Source organism: Muscardinus avellanarius (genome assembly GCF_963383645.1).
Source record: "Muscardinus avellanarius genome assembly, chromosome: 20".
In the NCBI taxonomy this organism is placed as follows: domain Eukaryota; kingdom Metazoa; phylum Chordata; class Mammalia; order Rodentia; family Gliridae; genus Muscardinus; species Muscardinus avellanarius.
Window position 1 is genome coordinate 8,311,739 of NC_137806.1, and position 25,479 is coordinate 8,337,217.

At 43.9% G+C, this 25,479-nt stretch overlaps 1 protein-coding gene across 1 annotated transcript in view; it reads left to right on the plus strand.

Annotated features, from left to right (window-relative positions):
• The window catches only part of GAD2 (glutamate decarboxylase 2), a gene marked incomplete at both ends in the record, with an annotated part of 78,894 nt that overhangs the window by 42,373 nt on the left and 11,042 nt on the right, over nucleotides 1–25,479 (plus strand). The window contains 5 exons of the mRNA XM_080717254.1: nucleotides 6,247–6,301; nucleotides 8,721–8,837; nucleotides 10,545–10,609; nucleotides 16,752–16,830; nucleotides 19,701–19,850. Coding sequence (XP_080573380.1) covers nucleotides 6,247–6,301; nucleotides 8,721–8,837; nucleotides 10,545–10,609; nucleotides 16,752–16,830; nucleotides 19,701–19,850 — 466 coding nt within the window. The remainder of the gene's footprint in view (nucleotides 1–6,246; nucleotides 6,302–8,720; nucleotides 8,838–10,544; nucleotides 10,610–16,751; nucleotides 16,831–19,700; nucleotides 19,851–25,479) is intronic.

The window sequence follows — 25,479 nt, forward strand, 5'->3', positions numbered from 1 at the left end:
TGGGGTTTTTGGCACACCTACTTGCCCACATGGACGTTTTCCCTCACTGTATTCTTAGCTCTAGCACCAGCCCTCAAGCGCAGCAATAAGGAAGTTTCACATTAAAAAAAAAAAAGAAAAGATGACAGCCCTTAGTGCATTGCGGTCAGAGTCCCTAGATACACATCACTGGGATGGTTATAAAGTGAAAGTGTATGTTGGCTAAATGCTTTTGGGGAAGGACTAATATAACTAATCAAAAGGACTAATATTATTAGAATTATACCCAACAATTACCAAAGGTATTCTGCTTCCACAACCTGATTTCATAATGCTAAGTCATACTACTGTTGTGCATACTGGAAAACAAATCTTAAAAGGAGAAAAATTTGTAAAAATTTGGTAAAATTCTTTGCAAAGAGGTTGGTTTTGTAATGCAAGGACTTCTTACATGATCTGTATTGACTTCTGTTTGTTGACTTATCTCTAAGACAGGCTGCCCGCTTTAGCTCCCGTGAAGACGCTTGCCCTCTTTACCCCAGGAAACACTCGGGTTGTTCTTACTGTTGCTCTGTAATTCGCCATCAGTGACCCCTCTCCCCAATCAGTTTGTGAAATTTCTTTAGCCCTCACGCAGCCTGCGCAGTTTGAAAATTCACCTGAGTCTATGAACTTGCCTCCGTATCTCTGTAATGCAATCTTGTTAGATTTCTCTTAACACTGTTTTGCTTAGAATTGACTAGTTTAAAAACAAAAACAAAGAAAACAAAAAGCAAGCGGGTTGGGTTTGTTTTACTCCTGTGGCTTTCAAGTGCTCTACCAGAAAGAACAACATTATCAAGATGATAAAGTAACATGTTTTAGGATGAGGCTGCACGTTTCTCTTATTTTATCAGCTAGTGCTTTCTGCAGTGAGACTTGGCGTCAAAGAACTACACAGTCCCGGGGACTTTCAGAAAACAATATGGAAATCCACGTGCACACATCAGTGCTGGTCTAGAACTCAGCTTGACAAGTTTCATGTTAAGTCAAGGGAGTTAGTTAAATGGACCGAAGAATCTGAGTTTTGATATCAAAGAGCTCTAGGTTAAAAATCTGCCCCTTCTAGCTTTCTGACATCCTGAAAGCCACATAATGCTAGTACTTCTATTAACTACTACTACTAATGAGAACATTTAACATGTATTGAGTGGTTACTATAGGACTCTCAGAGTCCTATTCTTTGTGCTTTATGGTGTGTATACCTGCTATCTCGTTTAAACCTCTTGGGGCAAGTACTGTTCCGATTTTATAAATGAATGAAAGGAAGAACTTAATTCTTGTAGTACTCTCAGCCTTGAATCTGGGGCAGATGCCCAATTATTCATTCCATTACCATATTCCAAGATTTGGGCCATGTTCACCCACCTCTCTGAGCCTCTGTTTCCTTATATATAAGGAAACTGCAGCGGTAACTCTCTCCGGGGTTGGCAGGAGGAGCAGGAATCGTGTAGAAGGCCGCCGAGTGGTGACTGCTTCCACAGCTGGTTATGACTCCTTGCAGTTGCTGGTGCTGCTATCAACGGTGATCCTAACACCTAGTCAGCCTCTAACAGGGAAGCCTTACACCCCCTTTCTACTTTGCCCACATATGCATCTGAGGAGCTGAGCTCTATTAACCTAGGAAAGGCTGGTTGAATCTCCACCATTTCAGCAGAGCCAATGGGCAGGCCAACCAATGACAGAGCACCTTCTGCCCGACCTTTTGAAGTCCAGTGATGTGCCCCACGTGGCAAGATAGTTCTTTCCTTTGGAGCCATGGAAATACAGACATGAATGTGAGCCTACAGTCCATGATGTCGTCTGGGCTTTTTCTTCCCATAGGTCTAGTATTCTATGGCTTGCAGATGTCATAAAGTTAGTAAGGGGCAGATTTCAAATCTAGAGCTATTCAATACCAAAACTCAGATCTCGCCAAGTGTTGTAGTGCACGCTTGTAATGCCAGTATTTGGGAGGCTGAGATGGAAGGTCACAGTTTGAGGACATCCTCAGCTACTTAATGAGGGCCTCTACAACTTAGTAAGACCCTGTTTCAAAATAAAGAATAAAAATAGGGCTGGGGGTAGAGCTCGGGGGTAGAATGCCCCTGGGTTCCATCCCCAGTACCCCAAACAAACAAACAAAAAAACAATAAAAACAAACAAACTCAGATTACTAGTCCTAGATGACCACCTTGACTTAACAAACTTTTCAAATCAAGTTCTAGAACTGCAATGAGGTGTGTAAAGAAGTTGCTACCTGGGATTTTGTTCAGGCGACTTTATAAAGTCATCTGGCCTGATAGCATCATGTGACTTTCCAAAAGCTACTGCGAACCAAAGATCTCAATGCACGGTGGCCACATCTAAAACAGCAGCTGCTTCCTCAGCCCTTCCCCTGAGGCACTCCTCCCTAAGCACTGACGACCAGCCACGCGCAGTGCTAACCAGCACCCGTGGATGCTTACTTGAGAGCTTAAATTGTACATGTTGAACATACACATTCATGATATAGAGACACTTCGGGCCAGACAGAGGATGCAACAGCTGCCATCCAAAGCCACCCGTGAACCAAAAGGTGTTGACCCAGAAGAGCCAGAACCGGCCAGACAGCTTCTAATCCTCCACAAGCCTGTTGGTTGTCGCCCAAGGCTCTCCCACCCCACAACATATGGGCAGCAGAGGATGCTCAGCTCCACATCTGGACCTCCTTCTGCTTCCTGCCCCGCAGCTGCGATGGCTTCAAACCATGGCCTGCGTGAAACACACTTTGTTAGTATATGGCACCATTATTTAAATAGCTCCCAGGCAAACATTTTCATTTCTAAAGCAGCGCTTCTCAGTGACCCAAGCTTACCAGAATCAGAATCACTCGGGCGCTTTTTAGAAGCACAGATTTCTACATGGACTCCTCTATTTATTAGCTGAGCTCCCGTGTTAGCATGGAAGAAGCCCCGGAGACTAGAAACTATTCTGTGTACCCTGGCACCCCAGATCTAAAACACTGTTGGCTCCTAGAAAGTGCTTAGGGAGTGGTATTAAGTCCTCAGCCTCATACTGACATACCAAATGAAAAGAATGGAGACAAGGGTTTAGACGATTCTCGTGTACACTGAATTAAGAACCGATGCTCCAACATAATTCGGCTACTTCAAAAATCAAAAGATGAAAGGTCTTGTCCCCAGAGGTCCCATACGCACTCTCTGGTCAGATACTAAGGTAGAGTAAGCATGTGAATGTCCTTGGGTTAAGCTTTCTCCTGTAGTCCCATGCCTGGGGTCAGTGTTTTTCTACCAGCTGCCTCATGCCAGGCCTGGCTCTGGGTAGCTCCACAGGTGCAGTTCTCAGCAAAAATCAGAGGTACACCATCTCCTTGGCCAGCAGCGAACAGTCCAAGTTGATTACTGACAGGCATGCTCCCTCCTCTTACCCACAACTCACAGGCAGGGAAAAGAAGTGGGAAGTTTATTATATAGTATATATATATTAAAATATATAAAATATAAATTTAAAGATATATAAAATGTGTAAATATTATATATTCTGTAATTGTGTGTGTGTGTGTGTGTGTGTGTGTGTGTGTGTGTTACTTAGGGATTGAACCCAGAGTCATTCTACCTCTGAGCTACACCCCCAGCCCTATTTTTTTATTCTTTACTTTGAAACAGGGTCTCACTAAGTTGTGGAGAGCCTCACTAAGTAGCTAAGGTTGGCCACAAACCTGTGATCCCCCTATCTCAGCCTCCCAAGTTCTGGGATTATAAGCATGCGCCACCATGCTCGGCTTGGACAGTATATTTCCTGTTTTCCAGGAAGTTTTGGGTGACACCTTGATTCATGAAAGCCAGATGTTATCTTATCCTAGAAGACTCTATAACGTCTCCAAAGAGATTTCTCATATGTTCGGCCCCTTTGAGTTTGTTACGGAAGCTTGGCGTTTTCTTTTTAGTTACAACCCACATAGAGGCAGCAGCAAATTGTCTTGGGCAAGTCACTTGGCCCAGACAGTCACTGCACCTCTCAGCCTGAAGCCTGTTTTGAAATATGAGATTCAACTATAATCAAGTCTTGAGTTTATCAATTCAAATGTACCTTAATCCCTGACTTCTCAGTGATACCTTACCACTTTATAGTTAACAAAAGGTCCTGATGTGTTTGATACATAGAGTAATCCGTAAGATGGCACCAGTGTTTATCTGTCACTTGTTGTATGCAAATAGTAGTCGTTAAGCTACTTTGTCTACCCCAAATTCCTTGAGTTCATTGCAAACTTGGTAAAATTCAAGATTAAAAAAATAGAGCCAGGAGTGGTGGCACACGCTTGTTATCCCAGTACTTGGGAGGCTGAGACAGGAGGATCACAGGCTCGCGGCCAGCCTCAGCTACTTAGTGAGGCCCTCTGCAACTCAGTAAGACCCTGCTTCAAAATAAAGAATGAAAGCCAGGCGTGGTGGTGCACATTTGTAATCCCAGCATTCAGGAGGCTGAGACCAGAGGATCGCAGTTCTCAGCCTCAGCTACTTAGTGAGGCCCTCTGCAACTCACTGAGACCCTGTTTCAAAATAAAGAACAAAAAGTAGGGATGGGTGTGTAGCTTGAACCTCTGGGTTCCATCCCCAGTACTGCAGAAAGAAAGAGGGGAACAAAAGAAAGAGAGGGAGAGAGAGAGAGAGAGAGAGAGAGAGAGAGAGAAAGAGAAGGATTAATTCTCTTAAGTTCTACATTTAGCTACAAAAATACTATGGCAATATTAATGTGCTCAAAACTGTAGGCAAAAAATAAATACCTGAATTTCCTCTGAAATTTGCTTTGTCTGGGGAATTTCGTTGAAGGCAGGGCTGGCGTCCCACCCTATCATGGAGAGTTGAATCTCACCGTTTTACACAATGTCTCCATACAAACCTGGGAAGGGCAGGAAAGAATTTTACTTTAATTTCCTCCGAGATTCAGCTTTGTCTGAGGACATTTTGTCGAAGGCAGGGCTGGCGTCCCATCTGATCTTGGAAAGTTGAATCTCACTGTTTTACAGGATGTCCCCAGACAAAGCTGGGGAGGGCAGGAAAGATGCCCGGAGTGAGATGCTCTCTGAGGCTCCTCCACCCACCCCATCAGCCTCCCTTCCCTCAGTCCCCTCTGTCTCTCAGGAACTCCCAATCTGAGCTCACACCCTTCCACCAAATGTACCTGCAATACCTTTGTTCTGAGATTCAACTCCCCAAGGTGGGGTGGGCCGCCCAGGTCTTATGTGAATGCCTTGGCTTGGAAAACAGCTTAGCCAACACATACAGCAACAGTTAAGCTAGTCTGTTTACCCCCAATTCCCTGAGCTTATTGCAAACAAGCTTCACTTACCTCAGTGGTTCTGAAGGTTCCATATCTGCTTTATATCCCAATAATTTTGTCACAACCCCTCTATTAGCCTGAAATGAAAATGGTAGAAAATATGACTTCTCAACAATGACAGCAAATAGCTATTATATGTTTACCATAGCCCAAGCCTTTGCAAATCATTTTTGCATTTAACTTATTTAATCCTCATAAGTCTGTAAGTACTATTATTTTCCAGGGATATTTGGGACGGACAAATAACTCTAGGAAGATCACACAGCCAGCCACATCTGGCTTGTTGTGGAAACCATCTCCTCATAGTATGGTAATAAAAAGCAAAGCCCTACCCGTGTTTTTACTTTATTTGGGGAATGAAATGATGTTTCTCTCTCTGATGCCTTTGGATCTAAGTATTTGAGATTTGAGCCCCTGCATTCTTGGCTTGCTTTATTCTTTTAGCACATGCACCGTAATTAAAATAGTAGCTTTTGGGACAATATTTTCATTCAGACGTTTCAGAATGGATTCTTTTCTTTTGGCATTGCCTCTGGATGTAAATTTGAAGATCCATTCACTAGAAGATTTGGAATAGAAATGTGTTTTCTGTACCCTCCTTTCCTTGCCAAATGTCTTACTCAGAATCAGGCTAGTTTTAACTGAATTAAGAGGAAGGCTTAAAAAGTATTCTTGTGCAGAGTAGAGAGACATGAGGGAAACACAGTGTGGCCACGAGTCTCCCAGACAGGCCAGGACATCATCCTCCTGCATCCTCAGGGAGGCGAATGCATGCTTTCATGAAAACATTTATTATTATCAACAGTATAAGGTTGAATCTTACCCTCATATGTTCACCAATATTGTAAACACAACAATGCAAGTTATCCCAAACACACTTATAATATATATACTTTTTTCTTTCAGAGGGAAAATGATTGCTTCTGATCTTGAAAGAAGAATTCTTGAAGCTAAGCAGAAGGTAAGTTTTGGCAGGATCTCATCTAGCCTGTAACAGGTTGAGGACCCCCATTCCTATTTCCTTTTTTTCCGTACTGGGATTGGACTCAGGGGGATTCTACTTTTGAGCTACACCCCCTGCCCTATTTCTTATTCTTTATTTTGGAACAAGGTCTCACTGAGTTGCAAAGGGCTTCACTAAGTAGCTAAGGCTGGCCAAGAACCTGTGATCCTCCTGTCTCAGCCTCCCAAGTACCAGGATTATAAGCGTGCGCCACCATGCCTGGCTTCCCATTCCTATTCGTAACCAGAGGAGAATTTTGCTTAGCTTCTACTTTGAAAAAGGGATAGAAATCGCAGCCTCCCAGCTTTAATAAGAATATGGGATTCTGTGTCCAGTCTATTTAACTGAGTTTTGTATAGACTCTGCTTTGGAAAAGTTTAAAGTCCTGAATTTTTTTTTTTTTTTTTTTTTTTTTGGTGGTATTAGGGATTGAATTCAGAGGCATTCCATGAGCTACAACCCCAGTCCTATTATTCTTTTTTTATTTTTTATTTATTTATTTATTTATTTTTATTTATTTTATTTTTTATTTTTTATTTATTTATTTTATTTATTTATTTATTTATTTATTTTTGGTGGTACTGGGGTTCCTGGAAGCCCTTCTATATCCGGGCTACACTCCCAGACCTATTTTTTTTTTTTTTTTTTTTTTTGGAAACAGTCTCTTTAGCAGGGCGGCTGGCTTCGAACCTGCATGATCCTCCTGTCTCCGCCTCCCAAGAGTGGGGATTACAAGCGTGCGCCACCATGCCCGGCTTCTATTATTCTTTTTTTTAAACAGAGCCTCACCAAGTTGCTGAGGCTGGCTATGAATCCGCGATCCTCTCATCTCCCAAATTACTGGGATTAAAAGTGTGTACCACCATGCCTGATTCTGAATAAGTATTTCATACCGAGGTGTTGTGAAGGTTTCCAAAGCTCTTGTCTCCCTAATTACTACGGGTTGGCATAAAGCAAATGCACATTTGGAGGGTCTTTTTCACACTGGGACAGTTTTCCCGGCCTAAACACGTGCCAATACGATCAGCTCTCCATACGTCTGATTTTTCTGGCAGTAATTTAGAACTCTTTTTAGAAGTAACAAGATGTGACAAATCACCAAGAGTCACCAGAGCTCTGGGAAGTCCTTTCTATTCCTCGACTTACAAGGCAGAGTTTGTTTTTAGAATGCTCTTTTTAATTTTTAGTAGATATGGTCCACAGTTCTTGATGTAGCGGTGTACACGTGCATTTCATTATCAGAAACTCACAAATTGTTGATTTTTTATGCCTCTCCCACCCCTGACGTAGCTGGCAACATAAACCACAAAATTAGACCTTTGCTGCCACCTAGAGACCGGTTCTGCAGCTTCGTGTTCTCCAAGCCAAGGGAAAGAGCAAGTAGGCTGAGCCCAATTGCGGCTTTCAGACCCCGGCCTTTCAGCCCTAGCCTATTGTTTCAGTTTTCCTTTGGCCACTGCAAGACAGAGCAGGACTGCTAAGATGGATGGCTAAAAGGCTGCTTATTGCTGAGGCACAGTGTGAACCACCCCTCTGAAGACTCCAAATAATTATCTGAGCATTTTCCAAAAAGGAGTAATGGGCTGGCCAGGGTTCCTTCTCTTTCTCTTGCCTGCTCACGTCCAGGGAATTATTAAGTTCAGAGACCCGCTGGCGAGGAAGAAGGAAAGAAAAACTGAGCAAAGAAGCCAGGCATGGCGGGGCCCACCTGAGATCCCAGTACTGGGGAGGCAGAGACAGGAGGAGCACGGGTTTGAAACCAGCCTCAGCAACTTAGTGAGGCCCTCAGCAACTTAGAGATTTAAAAAAAAAAAAAAAAACTTAGTGATTAAAAAAAATAAAATAGGGCTGGAGTGTAGCTCAGAGGTAGAATGCCCCATGGGTTCAATCCTCAGTACAACAAGCAATGAGAGAGAGAGAGAGAGAGAGAGAGAGAGAGAGAGAGAGAGAGAGAGAAAGAGATGAATTAATTAGTAGAGAAAATGAATGAGCGAGGAGAGTAGGGAGGCCTGAAAGTTGACCTGGGACATCACTGACACCCTCTGGTTTCATATAGCTCTTTCGAAGACCAAATAGCTGTCCACAAGAGGACTGTCAGGGCTGCCGGAATGTGCTTACAGAACTCGGCTTCTCGAGAGTGAACATGGATGTGTACCAGGGTCCAGCGTGGCGATCCTTCTGATGGTTCTAAAATTGCAAATGAGCCGGGCGTAATGGCACTATAATAATAATAATAATAATAATAATAATAATAATAATAATAAAATTGCCAATGAACGTGGCGGGGTGGGGGGAGGGTTTCCATTGTTTTTCACTGGCATTTAAAGAAGCCTGGAGGCCCTGCTTACACTATTCGGGCGCTTCCTCTTGTGCCCAGGGATATGTTCCTTTCCTTGTGAGCGCCACGGCCGGAACCACTGTGTATGGAGCGTTTGACCCCTTACTGGCTGTGGCTGACCTTTGCAAGAAGTATAAGATCTGGATGCACGTGGATGTAAGTACCCTTGGGACCTGGCCTCGCACGCCTGACCTCCTGGGACCCGGCCTCGCATACATGACCCTTGGGACCCGGCCTCGCATACATGACCCCTGGGACTCCCAGCATGCAATCTGGTTGTTGCTTTTTTTATTTTTATTTAAGCAGCTTGTTAAATAAATCAGAATAAGGATATTTAAGCTTTTAAAGATTTCAGAGACAAATTAACATATAACTCACATTACACAATATTTGCTGGGAACGACCTGAAGCTGATTCGGCTTCAAGTTTCCCAACAGGAAGATGCTCTTATTTCCATGACCAGTACTGCAGATGGGCATGAGGTTTTCAATTTATTTTGCCATGCTGCCCTTGGAAGCAGATGACCTTGTTGACCTTGGAAGCACACAGCACACAGCACACACACACATCTTCCTTCCTTGCCAAAATAGTCAAAGGGTAAAACACACCTGGAGACTCGTGCACAAGGATGCAGGTGTCACTCTGAACCGTGAATCTCAGGAGGATATATAATTATATTTAACCAATTAAATTCTTTATTAAAAAAAAGAATAATCAAGCCAGGCATGGTTGCGCATATTTGTCATCCCAGTACTTGGGAGGCTGAGACAGGAAAATTGCAGGTTCACAGCCAGCCTCAGCTACTTAGTGAGACCCTCTCCAACTCAGTGAGACTCTGTTTCAAAATAAAGAATAAAAAATCGGACTGGGGGAGTAGTTCAGAGGAATGCCCCTGGGTTTAATCCCACAAAAAATATAATAATCAAAAAGGTCAAAAGTATTTGCATTTTTATAGAAAATTCAGATGCTACATGACTGAAGCTCAAATTAGATATTCAAAGTTTTGGAGGGGAAAGCACGCTTTTGACAATTTACTAAGCAACAAGAACCATTAAATTCCCCATTTCTCAGCTTGGTCAAAAAAGAAGCTGAATTATATTTGAGGTACTTTGACTCCAGAGTTAGGCATGCTGCAAAATAATAGAGGTCTGCCACCTTTTCCAAATGAAAAAAAATGGGAATTTTTAGAAGGATGAATTAAGGAGGCCAGATCAGTATTACTCAGAGTGTGGTTTGAAAATCAGCTGCTATCAGCAAATTGTTTGCTAATGACCCATGACGAGGTAATAATGTGTTTGTGCCAGACCATCACTAATCACAAACCATCACAAACTATGCACAATGTTTGCTTAGGTCTTTTTGTTAATGCGAGACTGCCTTACAAAAGAAGCTGTAAGTTAATATATATCCTGGTGCAAGATTCTTCGTTGTTGTGGGGCCAGCACGTTGAGTAGCACTGGCTTGGAACATTTTAGCTTGCAACTTAAAAGCTATTCGGTGGTCCCAGCCCATCCGCGCTGCTTAATCTATGGCCACCGTAGGATTCTGAGAACCTGGCTTTCACTAGAACTAACCGTGATGGTGATGGCTTATGGGAAGGATCTTTCTTCAACTCGTGCAGACTGAGGAACTGTATCCCCAATTTGACTCTTTACACTCGTATAAATGTAGGGTAGAGGCTGAGGCCTTAGCATGATCCCCCAACTTGACTTTTGAACATCTAGTGCCAGAGGAAGGTAGCCACCCCCATTTGGTCTCCTGGGCTCAAGCAGATCTCTGTGACACCGTAAGACTCTCATTCATGGGGAAGACACCAGACCATGGGAGCCTGCGATCTCCTCCGTGTCTGATCTTCTTTTTCAGGCAGCTTGGGGCGGGGGATTGCTGATGTCCCGGAAGCACAAGTGGAAGCTGAGCGGCGTGGAGAGGTGCGTGCATTCATTTTGGTAGCCACATAAAAGGTTGAAAGCTAAATGTGAAGCACAAATTCTGTTCTATTTCTAAGAAGTCTTGGGATGTAGTTAAGCCCACTCTACCTTGTGCTGGTGTTGTGTGTTACCTTGATGTTATACTCAGGAATATTATATAAGACTATACAACTAAGACCAAATAAAACCCCCCACCCCACGACCCCAATAGAATGTCTTCCAGACATAGATTCCTGTATGGGCTCCATTTCTGGGAACCCAGCTCATTTTCTTAACCAACCACCAAAATCATTTAGAACCCTCACCTAGTCCACATTTTTCTAGGGAGATGACCTATAAAGCTTTCGTGTTCCTTAAAAGGATAATATAGCCTTCTTTAACGAAACCAGTAAATTTTCAAAGCAAATAAGCACCTTATAACCTGCCAAGAATTGAAAGTCCAGGTTTGGGTTTAACAGTTAAAGTGAGACATGCCTCTGATAGCATCATTTTCTGGTTTCATTTCAATACTGACTTTCTTCCAACATAGCCCTGGTCGATGCTGGAAAATGGCTTTTATTTAGAGCCTACCCGTTAGACTGTAGCGTGAAGCTGTGAACCACAAAGGAATCTCTGATTTGCACAGAGCATATTCAGATCCAACAGGAGAGCCTCAGACTGCGCAGTACAGGCGCGGGCCCTGGCTCTGGACCACACGTAAAGGGAGGCCAGTTTCCCATCGCAACGTGGCGAGGTAACCAGGTCGGCTGCAGGCCACTGAGAAAGCCCAAATCCATCAGAGATGCCACATGCCCAGCAGGCCCTGCCACGTAGACAGATGCTGCTGGGAAGAGCTTCACGCAGGCTCTGCCCCCAGACATCTTGCCACAATTTTGGTTCTAGGACATTGAAAGAGACTGATTTTTGCTCGAGCATCTGTCAGCACGGGTTATACAGGGCATCCAGGCCAGCGGGAATGTTCAGGGTGTGCGGTGTGGCTCCCAGCCCCATCACACACAGACAACCCACAAGTGTAGACAGCAAGGTGGGGGTACTGGGATGGAGTCAAGGATTCCTGGGGGAATTAGTGAAAAGAAGACTGGGAAGAGTAGGGACAGACTCCCCCAGTGAGGCCATAGGGTCACAGGGTCGCTGTCCCTCTGTCTGCTGGCAAAGGCTCAGCCTGGGCAAGCTGGCTGCCCATGCTCTGATTGTGCCACCGATGCTGGCAGGTGTGTCTTCCTTCAGAATTCTAGGCCTCTGCTTCTGATGCCCTGGGTCTTCTCCCAGGCCTTTTTCATCATGAAAATCCCTCTGAGCCGGGCGTGGTGGCGCACGCTTGTAATCCCCGCGCTTGGGAGGCAGAGACAGGAGGATCACGCAGGTTCGAAGCCAGCCGCGCGCGCTGGCTTAGGAGACCCTGTTTCCAAATAAAAATGTAAAAATAGGTCTGGGAGTGTAGCCCGGAGGTAGAAGGGCTTCCAGGAACCCCAGTACCACCAAAAAAAAAAAAAATCTAAAAAAAAATCCCTCTGAAATCAAAAATTTAAGAAAGAAAGGATGACCAGAGAACAACTTGGAAGGTGACAGCTCAGAAGATGAGAAGGAGAGTTAAAGTCAGGACAGGGCACACAGCTCAGTGCTAGAGGACTTGCCTAGCATGCTCCTGGGCTCAGCCTCCAGCAACACACACACACACACACACACACACACACACACACACACTACATTCGTGTGCTTTTAAGAGAGGTAGCCTGTGCCCAGTACCTTCTCTCCTGTGAGGTTTTTTTCTGACGGGTGCAAAATGTGAGCACCTATTATTTTACCTTTAATGCTACCTGTGACTGCAAGACCTGGGAGCTACGGAGCGTTCTCTACTTGACAACTCACTAAATCACCTACCCCGAGCCTCAGAGATATAAACACCCACACGCTTTTGTGCTCAAGACTATTATTTGTTTGGAACGCAGAGTCCTCTATGATCTTATTGCCACGATCCCTGCGACTGCGTTATAACTAAATCCACCATGGAATAGCCAGACATGGAGCTCTAAAAATGAGGCGACTGCCAGGGTTCTGCTTTCAGCAGAAGCCTCTTAGCTTCCCTTCTACCTGAGAGTAGCTGTCTCGTTGACTTTTTATTACAAGGCACGTTTCCTTTGGTAAATAGGCTGTAGGGCCAAGGGAAACTGCAGAAATATTATGCACAGGGCTTAAGCTTAGGAAAGGACTGTCCCTCACCTGGGGGAATGGCTCTTTTTCCAAGCATCACAAACCAATGTAGAGAACTCACTCCAAAAGTGGAAGAAATCCGTAGTTGATTCTTGCCCCCAAATCCAGAGATTCTTCAGTGGTCACAGAGGATCCCCATATACCAGCCTCCCAACAAAATGGCAAAGGACCCGGAACCCTGCCAGGCACCCTCTTTGAGAACCAACCAAATTCACAGGAGGTGACTCTCATCCTTGCTAGCATGATCAGAATTGGCAGAGCCGGTGTGGCTGGGAGGCCATGCCAGAAGCCTGGGACTCCAGAGGTCTCCGCTCTATGAAGGACCCGTCTTCAGCCCTCCTCTGGCTGCTGCTGACCTGTACTATCCACACCGGGGGCTTCGAGGCCCAGCTGCAGGCCTCAGAGCAGCAGAAGCTGTTACCAGCCACTGTCACTCCCAGCTGGGAGGCAGAGGCCCAGGCACCCACCCTCTGTTACTGACCCTCTGTCCTCTGCAGGCCACAGCACCAGACACCTTGCAGGCACCAAGGCAAATGTGGCAAGAAGCCTATCTTCAAGGAAGGAGCTGAGAATCTGGTGGGGAAGACAGACCATTAACCAGGAATTCAAATTCAAGAGAGTAAAAGTAAAGCCACAGGCTGACTGGGACACACAGGGGACGAGCGGTTCTTCCTCAACAGCAGGCTGGGAGAGAGAGCTGGAGTTTAGCATCATCACAAGAGGGAAGAACAAAGGGTATTTGAGCTCAAGAGCAGAGACACCAAATTCGGGAAGTAATGGGATCCTAGGAGAAAGCTGAGAGGGTTCAGGGCAGGGTCAGCACAGCAGACTGTCTGCTTACGTAGACCCAGGAGCTGACAGTCGGGGCTGCGGGAGCCATGATTACAGTGAAACCTGGTGTTTCTCAGGTGGGGTCAAAAGATGACAAAAAAAAAAAAGGGTTCAAAGTCAAATTCATACCTGATTGGAGCAGACGGTGATGACTGGCCTGTGCTTGGAGAGACAGAGGGGATGGGAGCCTAGGAGACCTGAGATTACACCTGCCGGTCCAGAGGGGCAATGGGTTCATCTGGGGGCTGCTGATTCATTCGGGGTGTAAATAAAGGCTCAAGGACACTTCTCACAACAGCCCTGGAGGATTCAGTTCTCTCCAACTTACGGAAAATGACTGAAGCCACATACCTGATTCCCATAGCAAAACGTCTTGAAATGAACCCGAGGCTGTGCTACCTAGACAGCCAACATTCCTCCAATAATCTTAGGCTGTGTTGTTGAATCACTCTGCACAGCTCTTTGCCATGTTTATGCCTCCAAAAGAAAAGCACGACAGAGACTCAAGTGGCAGGTGGTCATGGGCTTTGGAGGCTTCTGTCCTAAAAAGACAAACAGGCCACGCATGGACATAAACACCCACAACCACCGGAAGGGACCGCTGTTTTAGTCTCCTGTGGGTATCTATTGACAAAGCTGAATTCATCAGGACTAGACCTGTAGCTTTAAACTATTACAGGATGTGTAGGACGATGGTGTGTGTGTGTGTCCAAACTGACAAAGTTTATAAATGCCAAGGATGAAATTAATAGCAAGAGCCAACCTCATTTAATGCTCACAGCTGTAAGCACTTGACCCAAACTATTTCTCTCCTTTTACAGATGAGGGCATCCAGGCACAAAGAGGTTAAGTAATGTGTTCAAGCCCAAAGCATCTGACTCCCGAGCCCTTTTCCCTTAGCTCCATCTCCTGCTGATGTAGAGCCCAGGTTTCCCGACTCTAGGGTGATTCTGCAGAGTAAGAGATGTTTTCTTGGAAGGAACTTCTCAGTACTACAGTGCTGTCATTATCCGCGAAGCCGCTTAGTCCTCTCTCCAGGAGCAGCAATCTAGCAATGAACTGCCTTAACGTCTACGGTCCCAATTCAAGCATTCAAGGTATCCATCAGCCAGTGTCGAAGCAAAGAAAGACCAGAACATGAGCAGACCATTCACTAGCGCAGATAAGATCCGGCCAGTAAGTGCTCTCTGCCAGCTGGCCAGCACCGGCCCTTCGTCAAGTGGATGGACGGAGCTCTCCTGGGCAGCTTCGCATCTCCTCCCACGGTTCTTACTTCCAACCACTGGGAGCAGGCTGAGGCCGAGCCCATGGCTCCGCAAGAGAAGGGGCAGCTGCCATGGATCGTTCTACTCTCCTTCCTCCTGTGGGGTTGTTTATACCAAGGTCCCTTTCCTGATGCCTATCCTCAGACACCCCTCAGACTCCCCAAGGATTGGTGCCAAGACTCACCTTGACTAATGACTGTTAGGACCCTGGTGGGAACAGTTGCCTTCCCTGGGACCCAGAGGGGAAGGGCACGGGAGCAACATGGTCAGAACGAGGGAGAGAAGTTGCAGGAAGCCGAATGAGAACGGCAGAGTGAACACTTAAAGAATCGGGGACTTTAACCATGTGTGGCGGTGCTTGGGAGGCTGAGACAGGAGGATCGCAGGTTTGAGGACAGGCTCATCAATTTAGTGAGGTCCTGTTTCAAAATAAAAAGTGTTGTGGATGTAGCTCAGAAGTTTAATGCCCCTGAAAAAGAATCTGGGACTTTAACTGACAAGTAAGCTTTAACCAAGGAAAATGACATGCAAGCAGCACAGGCCTGGGCTCATGAGGGTAGAGTGTTCTGAGAACAAAGCATAGCCATGCATGATGGAAATGGATAAAGGGAAAGGAGGGGCAGAAGGCTGAACACACCTCTGGTCTCACCCTGGTGTCTCGAGAGCCTCGCCCTACTGTTTGGAATCGGGGCTGAAGGCAAAGAAGCCATCCACAATTTAGGAAGAGAACCATAAACCAACCAAGAAGATACTTCTGGTACAGGTAGGGGAAAGAGGCCATCAAGACACAGTCGCCTGATTAAAATAACAATAAATGGCAACAATAATAAATATTAAAGAAATATGAACCAGGTTCATAGTCTGAACCAGGACTGTGGTTCAGACTTCTCAAATAGCATGAAGCCCTGAGCGCCGTGCCCCTGCTCAGGAGCTGCAGTCCCTGAAGGGAGAGCTCTCTGTTCCTCAGGCAAAAAGACAGAAAGGTGGAGCCTTTGCTGTGGTGACCACGACAGAGCTCACCCAAGGCCTGAGGATAGCTCTGGATGTGGGCACAGAGGGTTAGAAGCTCCTACGAAAGGACATTTGAGAAGCCTGGACATCAACTGAATAGAGAGGAGGAACTGGGAAGAGAAAACTGGGAAATTCCACAGTGCAGAAGCGTGCCCTCGGAGCTCCAGGCCCCTGCCCTCGCGTCGGAAGCAGAGCCAATGGGGGCCCGCGTGGTCCTCCTCTCACCCACCAGGCACTTTGAGCATCAGTGGCCAAATGCAAGCCCCTGGACTCAGTGATCCCAGCCACTCTCGGGGGCTCTGAGACCACCACGCTCCTGCAAGAGCTTGGGAGAACTGATGCCACTTGGAGACACAGTCCTCGCCTACCATTTCTGGACACAGAAAAGTTGAGCATCTTAGAGTATACCTTTCCACTAGGCACGGAGATGCAAACCTGTAATCCCATGACTTGGGAGGCTGAGACAGGTGGACTGCAGGTTCAAGACTAGTCTCAGCCATTTAGCGAGACTCTCATCAACCTAGAGAGACCCTGCTTCAAAAAGCAAAAAATATTAAAAGGGCCGGAGGTTTTGCTCAGAGGTTAAGTGCCTCTGGATTCAAGCCCTGGTAACACACACACACACAGACACACACACACACACACACACGCATGCACACATGCGCACACATGTATACCTTTCATTTTGTTAATGTACTGACATATTGACATCCTGGAGTGTGTGAAACAGTGCCAACAATCCAAAGCTCTGTGGTTCGTGTGTAGAACCTTAGAGTCTGAGCCTGACATGGATGTCAGCCTCTTACATGATGTGTTTGTTTTAGGGCCAACTCTGTGACATGGAATCCACACAAGATGATGGGGGTCCCCTTGCAGTGCTCTGCTCTCCTGGTTAGAGAAGAGGTAAGTCTCCAGTCCCATGTCTCAGTCCACGGGTGAGGTCTGACTGTCATCATACAGTTGACTTGCTCTGGAAATGTGGAGATCATTTGGTCTTTCCTGTCTAGTTGCTGTTTCTATCTATAGGTGTCCCTGTCAACATTCTCTCTGATGGAATCCCAAACAACTGACCACACAATTTAGGAAGGAAGATTTCTTGGCTCACAATTTTTGGAGATTTCAGGGTTTAGTTCATGTCAGGCCAGGGTCAGAATACCAAAGTGGGTTTTAGGTCTGGCTTGGAGTTGGTAAAAAGGAATACTTTAAAAATAAAGCTTTCCAATAGTGGGAATACATTAACTACCAGGAGAGGTTTTCAAAGATTGGACAGCCATGGGTGAGTAAGGGTATAAAAAGGATTGCTTTCTTGGGTAGAAATAGATTGATTGAGCTCTAAAATCTAAGAGTTTAAAATGCTCCAACTGCATTTCTTTTCTTGGATTTCAGACTAAGAATCCCATAAGATGGCAATACATATGCTCCATTAAGTTTAAAAAAGATTGAGCCAGGTGTGGTGGCAGATGCTTGGAATCCCAGCATTTGGGAGGCTGAGACAGAAGGATCACAGTTCTCGGACAGCCTCAGCTACTTAGTGAGGCCCTTTGCAACTCAGTGAGACCCTATTTCAAAATAAAGAATAAAAAATAGGGCTGAGGTGTAGCTCGGAGGTAGGATGCCCCTGGATTCCATCCCCAGTACTGCAAAAAAAGAAAAAAAAGATTGAGATATTTTTAAATTAGAGCTCAAACAAGTTTCAGTATTTCAGGGATTATTGGAGCTTTAATGTGCTGATATGTATTACAATATCTAAAAATAAAGGATTTATGGCACCGTTTTCTAAATATACTTGAGCATGAGAATTCTATTCGGTACAACAACTGCTAATATGATGGTCTATAACTTTCTCATGACCCAGAACTAAATGTTACATCATGTCTAAAAAATGCACTAGTTTTACTTATCCTTTTGCCCAAGAGTGAGACTGGTGGTGCCCACCTTTTTAAGAGACATGCACTTTGAATTGCTTTGCTTATCCTCAGAGAAACTGGTCAGGTCCATCCACCATCCCACACTCCGAAGTCATCTCTTTGGTATTAATGGCATCCATTTGTGAGCTTGTGTGGCCAGAGGAAGAATGGCACAAAGTTTCTGTGTCTGTGAAATAAGATGGATACATCTCACTGGTCATCAAGTGAATTATTTTATTCAAATTCAGTGTCTTTCTACTGCTCTAATGCAAATACATAATATTTTTTTTATTCTCAAAACAACTTTATGGAGCTGAGGCTGTAGCTCAGTGATAGTGTTTTCTTATCATCTGTGAGGTCCTGGGTTCAACTCCCAGAACCGCAAATATGATAATCATCACCATCATCACCATCATCATCATCATCATCATCATCATCATCATCATCTGACTGCCAGGCATGGTGACACATGCCTGTAATTCTAGCACTTGATAGGCTAAGACAGGAGGACCGTAGGTTCAAGACCATCTTCAGCAACTTAGCAAGACCGTCAGTAACGTAGCAAGTCAGTGCTGCAAAATAAAAAATAAAAAGAGCCAGGAAGTGCAGCCCAGAGGTACAATGTCCTTAGGTTCAATCTTTAGTGCCAATAAGTAAATAAATAACTTAATAAATAAATAACTTTATGATTTCCAATGAATAGGAAGCCTGACCTGTAAGGTAGATTCCAGCTCTATTGTCTACCATTGGGGCACTTTTTCTTTCAAAACATGGTTAAAATTTTAGTTGCATTACACTGTGTTTTAGCTTGGATCATTTTTACAAAGGGTTTCTTACTTCTAACTTCAACTCGGTGATCACATGTTAGTCTTTTCTTCTCTTGACATGAGTCACAAGAGAAGCAAAATCCAAATGCCAAAGCTTTTATAAGATCACAGTTACACAATAGAGAACAAAAGAGTCAAAGGCTCCCGGTGGTTCGTGACAAATTGAAACTTGGTGGGGTTCCTGGTGGGGAGGCTGAAAGCATGATTCATTCTCCACTCATTGGAATTCTCCCGTCACTTTTCCATCCCTTTCCATAGTGGGCGTATGAATGTCAGGCAAATTCGTGGTCATCGACAATGGAACTTCCTAAAAGCAATCGAGTGTGCAGACGCAGTACCGAAACCCGCCACAGAGGAGGGACGGGGCACAGAAAAGACTGGTTGTTTACATTAATCTCCAGTAGCAGTGTCTCTGCTTTTTATTTTAGGTCTCAGCATATAAACTGATGGCAATGAACTGTCTGAAAAGCTATGGTTTTTCAAAAACAGTTCAAACTCTGACAGCTCCATGTCAAAGTTCTGGAACTAGATATGAGTGGAAATGCTAGAAGAGCCACACTCATGGCATTTTATAGAACCCAAGAGGTTTCCAAAACATCTTAATTACAATAAAACCAGAACATCGGGAAATTCTGCTTGAAGGATGAACATTACACTCTGATTGTGAATGTCTTCTCTTAAATGGAAGAGTAAGAGCCAAGTGTGGTGGCTCATGCCTATAATCCCCATGCTTCGGAGGCTGAGGCAGGAGGATTACAGATTCAAGGTCACCCTTGGCAACTTAGTGAGACCCTGTTTAAAAATGAAGAGATAAAGTAGAGCTAGAAGTATAGCTCAGAGGTAGAATCATATATATATATATATATATATATCTCCAAGAGGTAACTTATTACAGAATTGGCCCAATCTTATTATTATTCTTTTTCTTTCACAAGATATATACAATGTCCCTTTCTTTTATTATTTCCTAATAATCCCATACAAGGTAGAGCCAGTGGACAGTCAGTAGAGTTTCCTAAATTTCCTCTTTTCTCATCAGGGACTGATGCAGAGTTGCAACCAGATGCATGCCTCCTACCTCTTTCAGCAAGATAAACAGTACGACCTGTCCTACGACACCGGAGACAAGGCCTTACAGTGTGGACGCCATGTCGATGTGTTTAAATTATGGCTAATGTGGAGGGCAAAGGTGAGTACATACGGTCCAGTTAATGTCAGCTGAGAAAAAGAGACCATATCTGATGACGTGTTAAAAATCAGTTATCAAACTGAAAATTACTCAAGATTAAGTTTCTTTAATCCTGTATACATCCCTGCATTTGAAATGGGCAAGAATTTAAACCTATTATGTGTTTCCTTTTAAGTCCAGTTGCTTCTAATGCCTATTCATCTAGAAAACAAATCTATTTTGCTGTACATAGCAGAGCACCTTAATTTTTTCACCTTTATTGGCGTATTTTATTGTTTTATTGTAATTATGCATCACAGTGAGGTTCGAAGTGATACTGACTTAGGCCGGGCGTGGTGGCGCACGCTTGTAATCCCCGCGCTTGGGAGGCAGAGACAGGAGGATCACGCTGGTTCAGAGCCAGCCTCGCTGGCTTAAGAGACCCTGTTTCCAAATAAAAAAATATAAAATAAGTCTGGGAGTGTAGCCTGGAGGCAGAAGGGCTTCCAGGAACCCCAGTACCACCAAAAAAGAAAAAAGTGATACTGACTTACCTGCTCCGGATTCCACCCTGCTACCCCACACACACACATCAATATCTGTGGGGTTGGTAGTGATGCCTCTACATAGCACTATTTGAACTGTGTCCTTCAGCTCTCCACTCTCTCCTCCTCACCTCTCAACATTAATCTGTTTTATCCATCAGTCACTATTATCCTGTCTCTCTCGCCATTTATCTACATTTCCTTTGGTTTCCTATTTTCTCTCTAGCTTCCACATAGGAGAGAACATAAACAACCGTTGACTTTCTGCAACCGGCTGATACCATTTAGCATAATATTCTCAATAAAATTACATATCCTATATTCATTTTGCTGCAGATGACATAATTTTGTTCTTCTTTATGGCTGAGTAGAGTTCTGTTGTGTGTATGTCTTACCACATTTTCATCATCTGCTCATCTGTTGATGGACACCTAGGTCGGTTCTATAATTTAGCTATTGAAATGACCTTGATTTTTATAATTTTATTTAAATTACCTTGATGGATGCTTCTCATTGTTGTCACCATTATTGCTGTTGGTATTTTGTTCTTCTACTCTTGGATTTTGCCTAGTGATTGATCCCCTGGATAGGTTAATACAGTCTTAAATAAATGTTTCGAGAACAAAAAAGGGTCATTCCACCATGATAGCTTATTTTTGACATTTCAGAGGATAACTTCCAATGTTAGAGCTCTTTTCAAAATTCCAGAAGTACCATACCACCTCCTTCTGTCCAGGTTCTGTTTATTTCAGAATTCACCAGTAGGTGGTTCCTCATCTCCTTGCAAGGTAAACTCTAGCCGGTGGCGTGCAGCACTGGCCAGAGCTCAGCATGGCCTCCCAGAGGCATGCCTTTGCATTGCATGTGAGAAGGCTGGAAGGATCAAAGATTTTATTTTTAATTTTGACCAGATTGCCAACTTACAGATCACAAATCAGCGACTTCCACCTGATTTCATTCATTCCTGGGTAAGGGCCTCGGCCACCTGTAGATGCTATAGAAACCCAGCTTCAAAGAGAGATACAGAAGGCAGTATACCAAGTGGTGTGTGCGTGTATGTTTGAATCACTTTGAATCTCATTAGGATGTATAATTTCAAGGCAACAGTAAATATATAAAAGTGTTTGAAAAGGAGTATTCCAAGGAAACCTAAAAAAGGAAAAGGAGACACTGGCATTCCCTGAGCTCCCGCTCAGTTAGTAGAGAGGACACACATTTGGCCCCAAACTTTGTCAGTAACTAGCATGAAAAGGTAGCCCCTTTGGGGGCTAGCAATCCGCTTGGTCAGCAGGAGGAGACCAGGGAATGGCTTCTTCCTCTGGTCTGTATAAAAAGATAGGAACCCTGTTTGGTATGACAAAAGTCCATCCACTGTTGTTTGTGCATATTTTCCCAGTGACTGGAATTGCCCTGAGCAGTTCTGCTGGGGGTGGGGTAGCTAAGAAGAAAAGAAGAAAAATAAAAAGAGGGGACTTGGAAGAGAAACAGCGCAATCCACAAGTATCTGTGGAATGCTCGTAAAGTTCACTCTGAACAAAATAGGCAGTTTAAATAGAAAGATGGTCTTGCTTAATGGAGAAACAACAGAGTTTCTAGAGATGGCTGGACTACATGCCCTTCAGGGTTGTATCCCTTATGGTATGTCCCCCAGATGAATTTTCTCTACATGTTCCTGAGTATTTGGCAGTGACATGAAGTGAGGCTCTTCTGTGATACCTGATAAGGGTGGAGGAGCGTGCTGGAGTCTCTTGCACGGGGCAGGGACTCCCTTCATTATCTTGAAAGCTGAGCACCTGATACGACCTGTAACGGATCCCCACCACCCAATAAGAGACTCACTCTGCTGAGCATGACACTCATTTGGAGGAAAAAAAAAAAACTAAGGACATCAGCATATTCCTAATCTGCTTTAATATATATATATATATATATATATATATATATATATATATATATATATATATAATTTCATTTATTTACTTTTGTGGTACTGGTGATGGAACCCAGAGGCATTCTACCTCCAAGCTCTATGCCCAGACCTTTATCATCATCATCATCATCATTAGTAGTAGTAGTAGTAGTAGTAGTATCATCATCCTCCTCATCATCATCATCATTTTTATTTGTTTTGAATCAGGTCTTGTTAAATTGTTGAAGGTCTCACTAAGTTGTCAAGGCTCACTTGAATCTGCAATCTTCCTATCTCAGCCTCCCAAGTACTGGGATTACAGGCATGCACCCCTGCACCCAGCTTCAATCTGCTTTCATATGAGGTTTTATTTCATTGGATGACAAAATGAAAGGCATAAATATTAGTATGTAAGCTCAGGAAACCTTGATCTCTAACTAGTGTACAAGGTCTCTCACTGCAGGTATCATTCTTTCTGTCTGCTTTTTTCCTGCAGTGTTTTTATTAAGATGATGATCATTAGCTGTATTTACACAAAAATGTTTATCTCCTGGTTCATCAGTTCCTGCTGTTCCTTTTCCATCTGAAGCCTCTTTTCCAGCACAGGGCAGCCTATTGTTTCTCAGAGGAATAACTCAGAGGACATCAGATATGAATCAAACTGCAGAGCCAGGTGATACTCAAAATAAAGGCAAGGGAGCCAGTTTTGAAAGTGCTAAAAAAAAAAATAAAGGCGTTCAGAAAGGAAGGGGGAAAGTAAAAAAGAAAAGTCACAGCTGTGCACTGATTAGCAGCACACATTCTTTTAATTGCTTACACAGAGCTTCAAATACCTAGACACCTAAATGACAAGAACTTCATTTGGTTTTCAACCTAAAGTTGCAAATTTTGCAAGATGAAGTGATAATAATTATTGAAATCATAAACTCAAGTCCTACAACCTGGATCAGAGGTAGAGATAATTAACCAATTAAAAGCTCTCTGGAGCCGAGTGTAGTGGACACATACTTGTAATCCCAGTACTTGGGAGGCAGAGATAGGAGGATCGCAGATTCATGACCAGCCTCGGCTACTTAGTGAGGCCCTCTGCAATTTAGTGAGACCTTGTTTCAAAAAATAAAAATAAATAAACGATAAAGCTGGGAGTGTAGCTCAGAGGTAGAGGTAGCTCCTGGGTTCAGTCACTAGCACTACACACACACACACACACACACACACACACACACACCCCACCAGCTCCCTCCTGGTCATGCTATCTAGGGGAGAAGTCCTCTCCTCTGTGAGAAGAACCACGGAGGAATTAGTTATGATGGTCTATTTTGCATCCCCACAGAAATGAGAAAATGATCTGAAAAGGAGTAACAAGGAGGAGAGGGAGAAAAGCATTAGTCCAGTAAACCCTGTCTTATCGGATGTGCCTAGAGAACATTAATCCTGTCTTCTCCTTAGTGAGATAAGCCACATGTAAGATAGTAGCCTCACTGTAAGCCAGCATTCTTCACACTCATCTGTTACTGACCACTGGAGCCAGATGCACTGAGGCTGGCCACCCCGTCAAGTCCAAGACAACTTGAGTAGGGCACATATATGCACAAAACGAGCCTCCCGATGTGGACTGCCCAGAGGTGTTCTGCATGGGAATGAGATATGAAAGCTATTCTTACTGGGCTGGTCTTTCGTCTGTCTATACCTTATTACAGGATGCTACGACTTGGTGATCATTTTCCATGTTAATTGATTTCCTCCGTGATTAAAACTCGGTGGCAAATAAAAAATAAATCCTTTTATGTGTGGGTGGCATTGGGCATTGAACCCAGGGGTATTCTACCCCTAAGCTACACCCCCAGCCCTATCTTTCTATCTATCTGTCTGTCTATCTATCTATCTATCTATCTATCTAGGTATATATTTAGGTAGATAGATAGATGGATGGATAGATAGATATGGGCTGGTATAAGTATAAAAGATATATAAATATTTTATATAAATATAAAAGATATATTTTATTTTTTGAAACAAGGGTCTCATAAGTTGTGGGAGCCGACCTTGAACTTGCAAACCTCCTCAGCCCCTCAAGTACTAGAATTACAGACATGTACCACCATTACTAGTTATTACTCCTAATTTTTTACATATCAGAGATGGCTTACTGTGTACCTACTGAGGTTTTAAAGTAAATCTCCATGTTAGTATTTGTTTGTGCAAACTGGCAGGTTTCTTGTCTCATTGAAAACATAGATAACAAAGGGAATGCCAAGTTAGGAAAAAAGAACAATAAAAATTATTAAAGGTAGATTGATGTCTGGAAGTCTTTAACAAGTGGCTGAATGTTCCTTTTCTGTCTAAAATATTATTAATTTAATAAATTGATATCGAGTATTTGTTATTGTGCCTGGCATTGAATGGGATGAGATAAAGACATTACCATTTTCTAGGCAAGATAAGATAAATGCAGAGGTGCTTGTCATATAAAACCAAATATAATTGCTACACACACACACACACACACACACACACACACACACCTTGAGGATTTAAAGAATGGGGAATCTATTTCTAGTTTTATCATCAAGAAAGCTTTATCAAGAGATGACCTGTAACCCAGTACTTGGGAGGCTAAGACCGGAGGATCACAGGTTCGAGGACAGCCTCAGCAATGTAGTGAGACTCTAAGTAACCTAGCAAGATCCTGTTTCAAAACAAAAAATTTAAAAAGGGGGCTAGGGGTGTAACTCAGAGATAGAACTTCCTTGGGTTTAATCCCCAGTACAACACACACACACACACACACACACACACACACACACACGACCTTTGAGTTGGAACTTGAACAGGATAGATAAAATCAGTAGGTTCTGCCGGGCGTGGTGGCGCACGCTTGTAATCCCCGCACTTGGGAGGCAGAGACAGGAGGATCGCGCAGGTTCGAAGCCAGCCGCGCTGACTTAAGAGACCCTGTTTCCAAATAAAATATAAAATAGGTCTGGGAGTGTAGCCCGGAGGCAGAAGGGTTCCATCCCCCCCAATACCACCGAAAAATAAAAATAAATAAAAAGAATAAAAAATAGGGCTGGGGATGTAGCTCGGAGATAGAATGCCCCTGGATCCCATCCCCAGTACCATTAAATTAATTAACTAATTAATTAAATGGATTGTAGGACACTTAGGTAGCTACTGTCCAGTTGGAGAGGGTGGC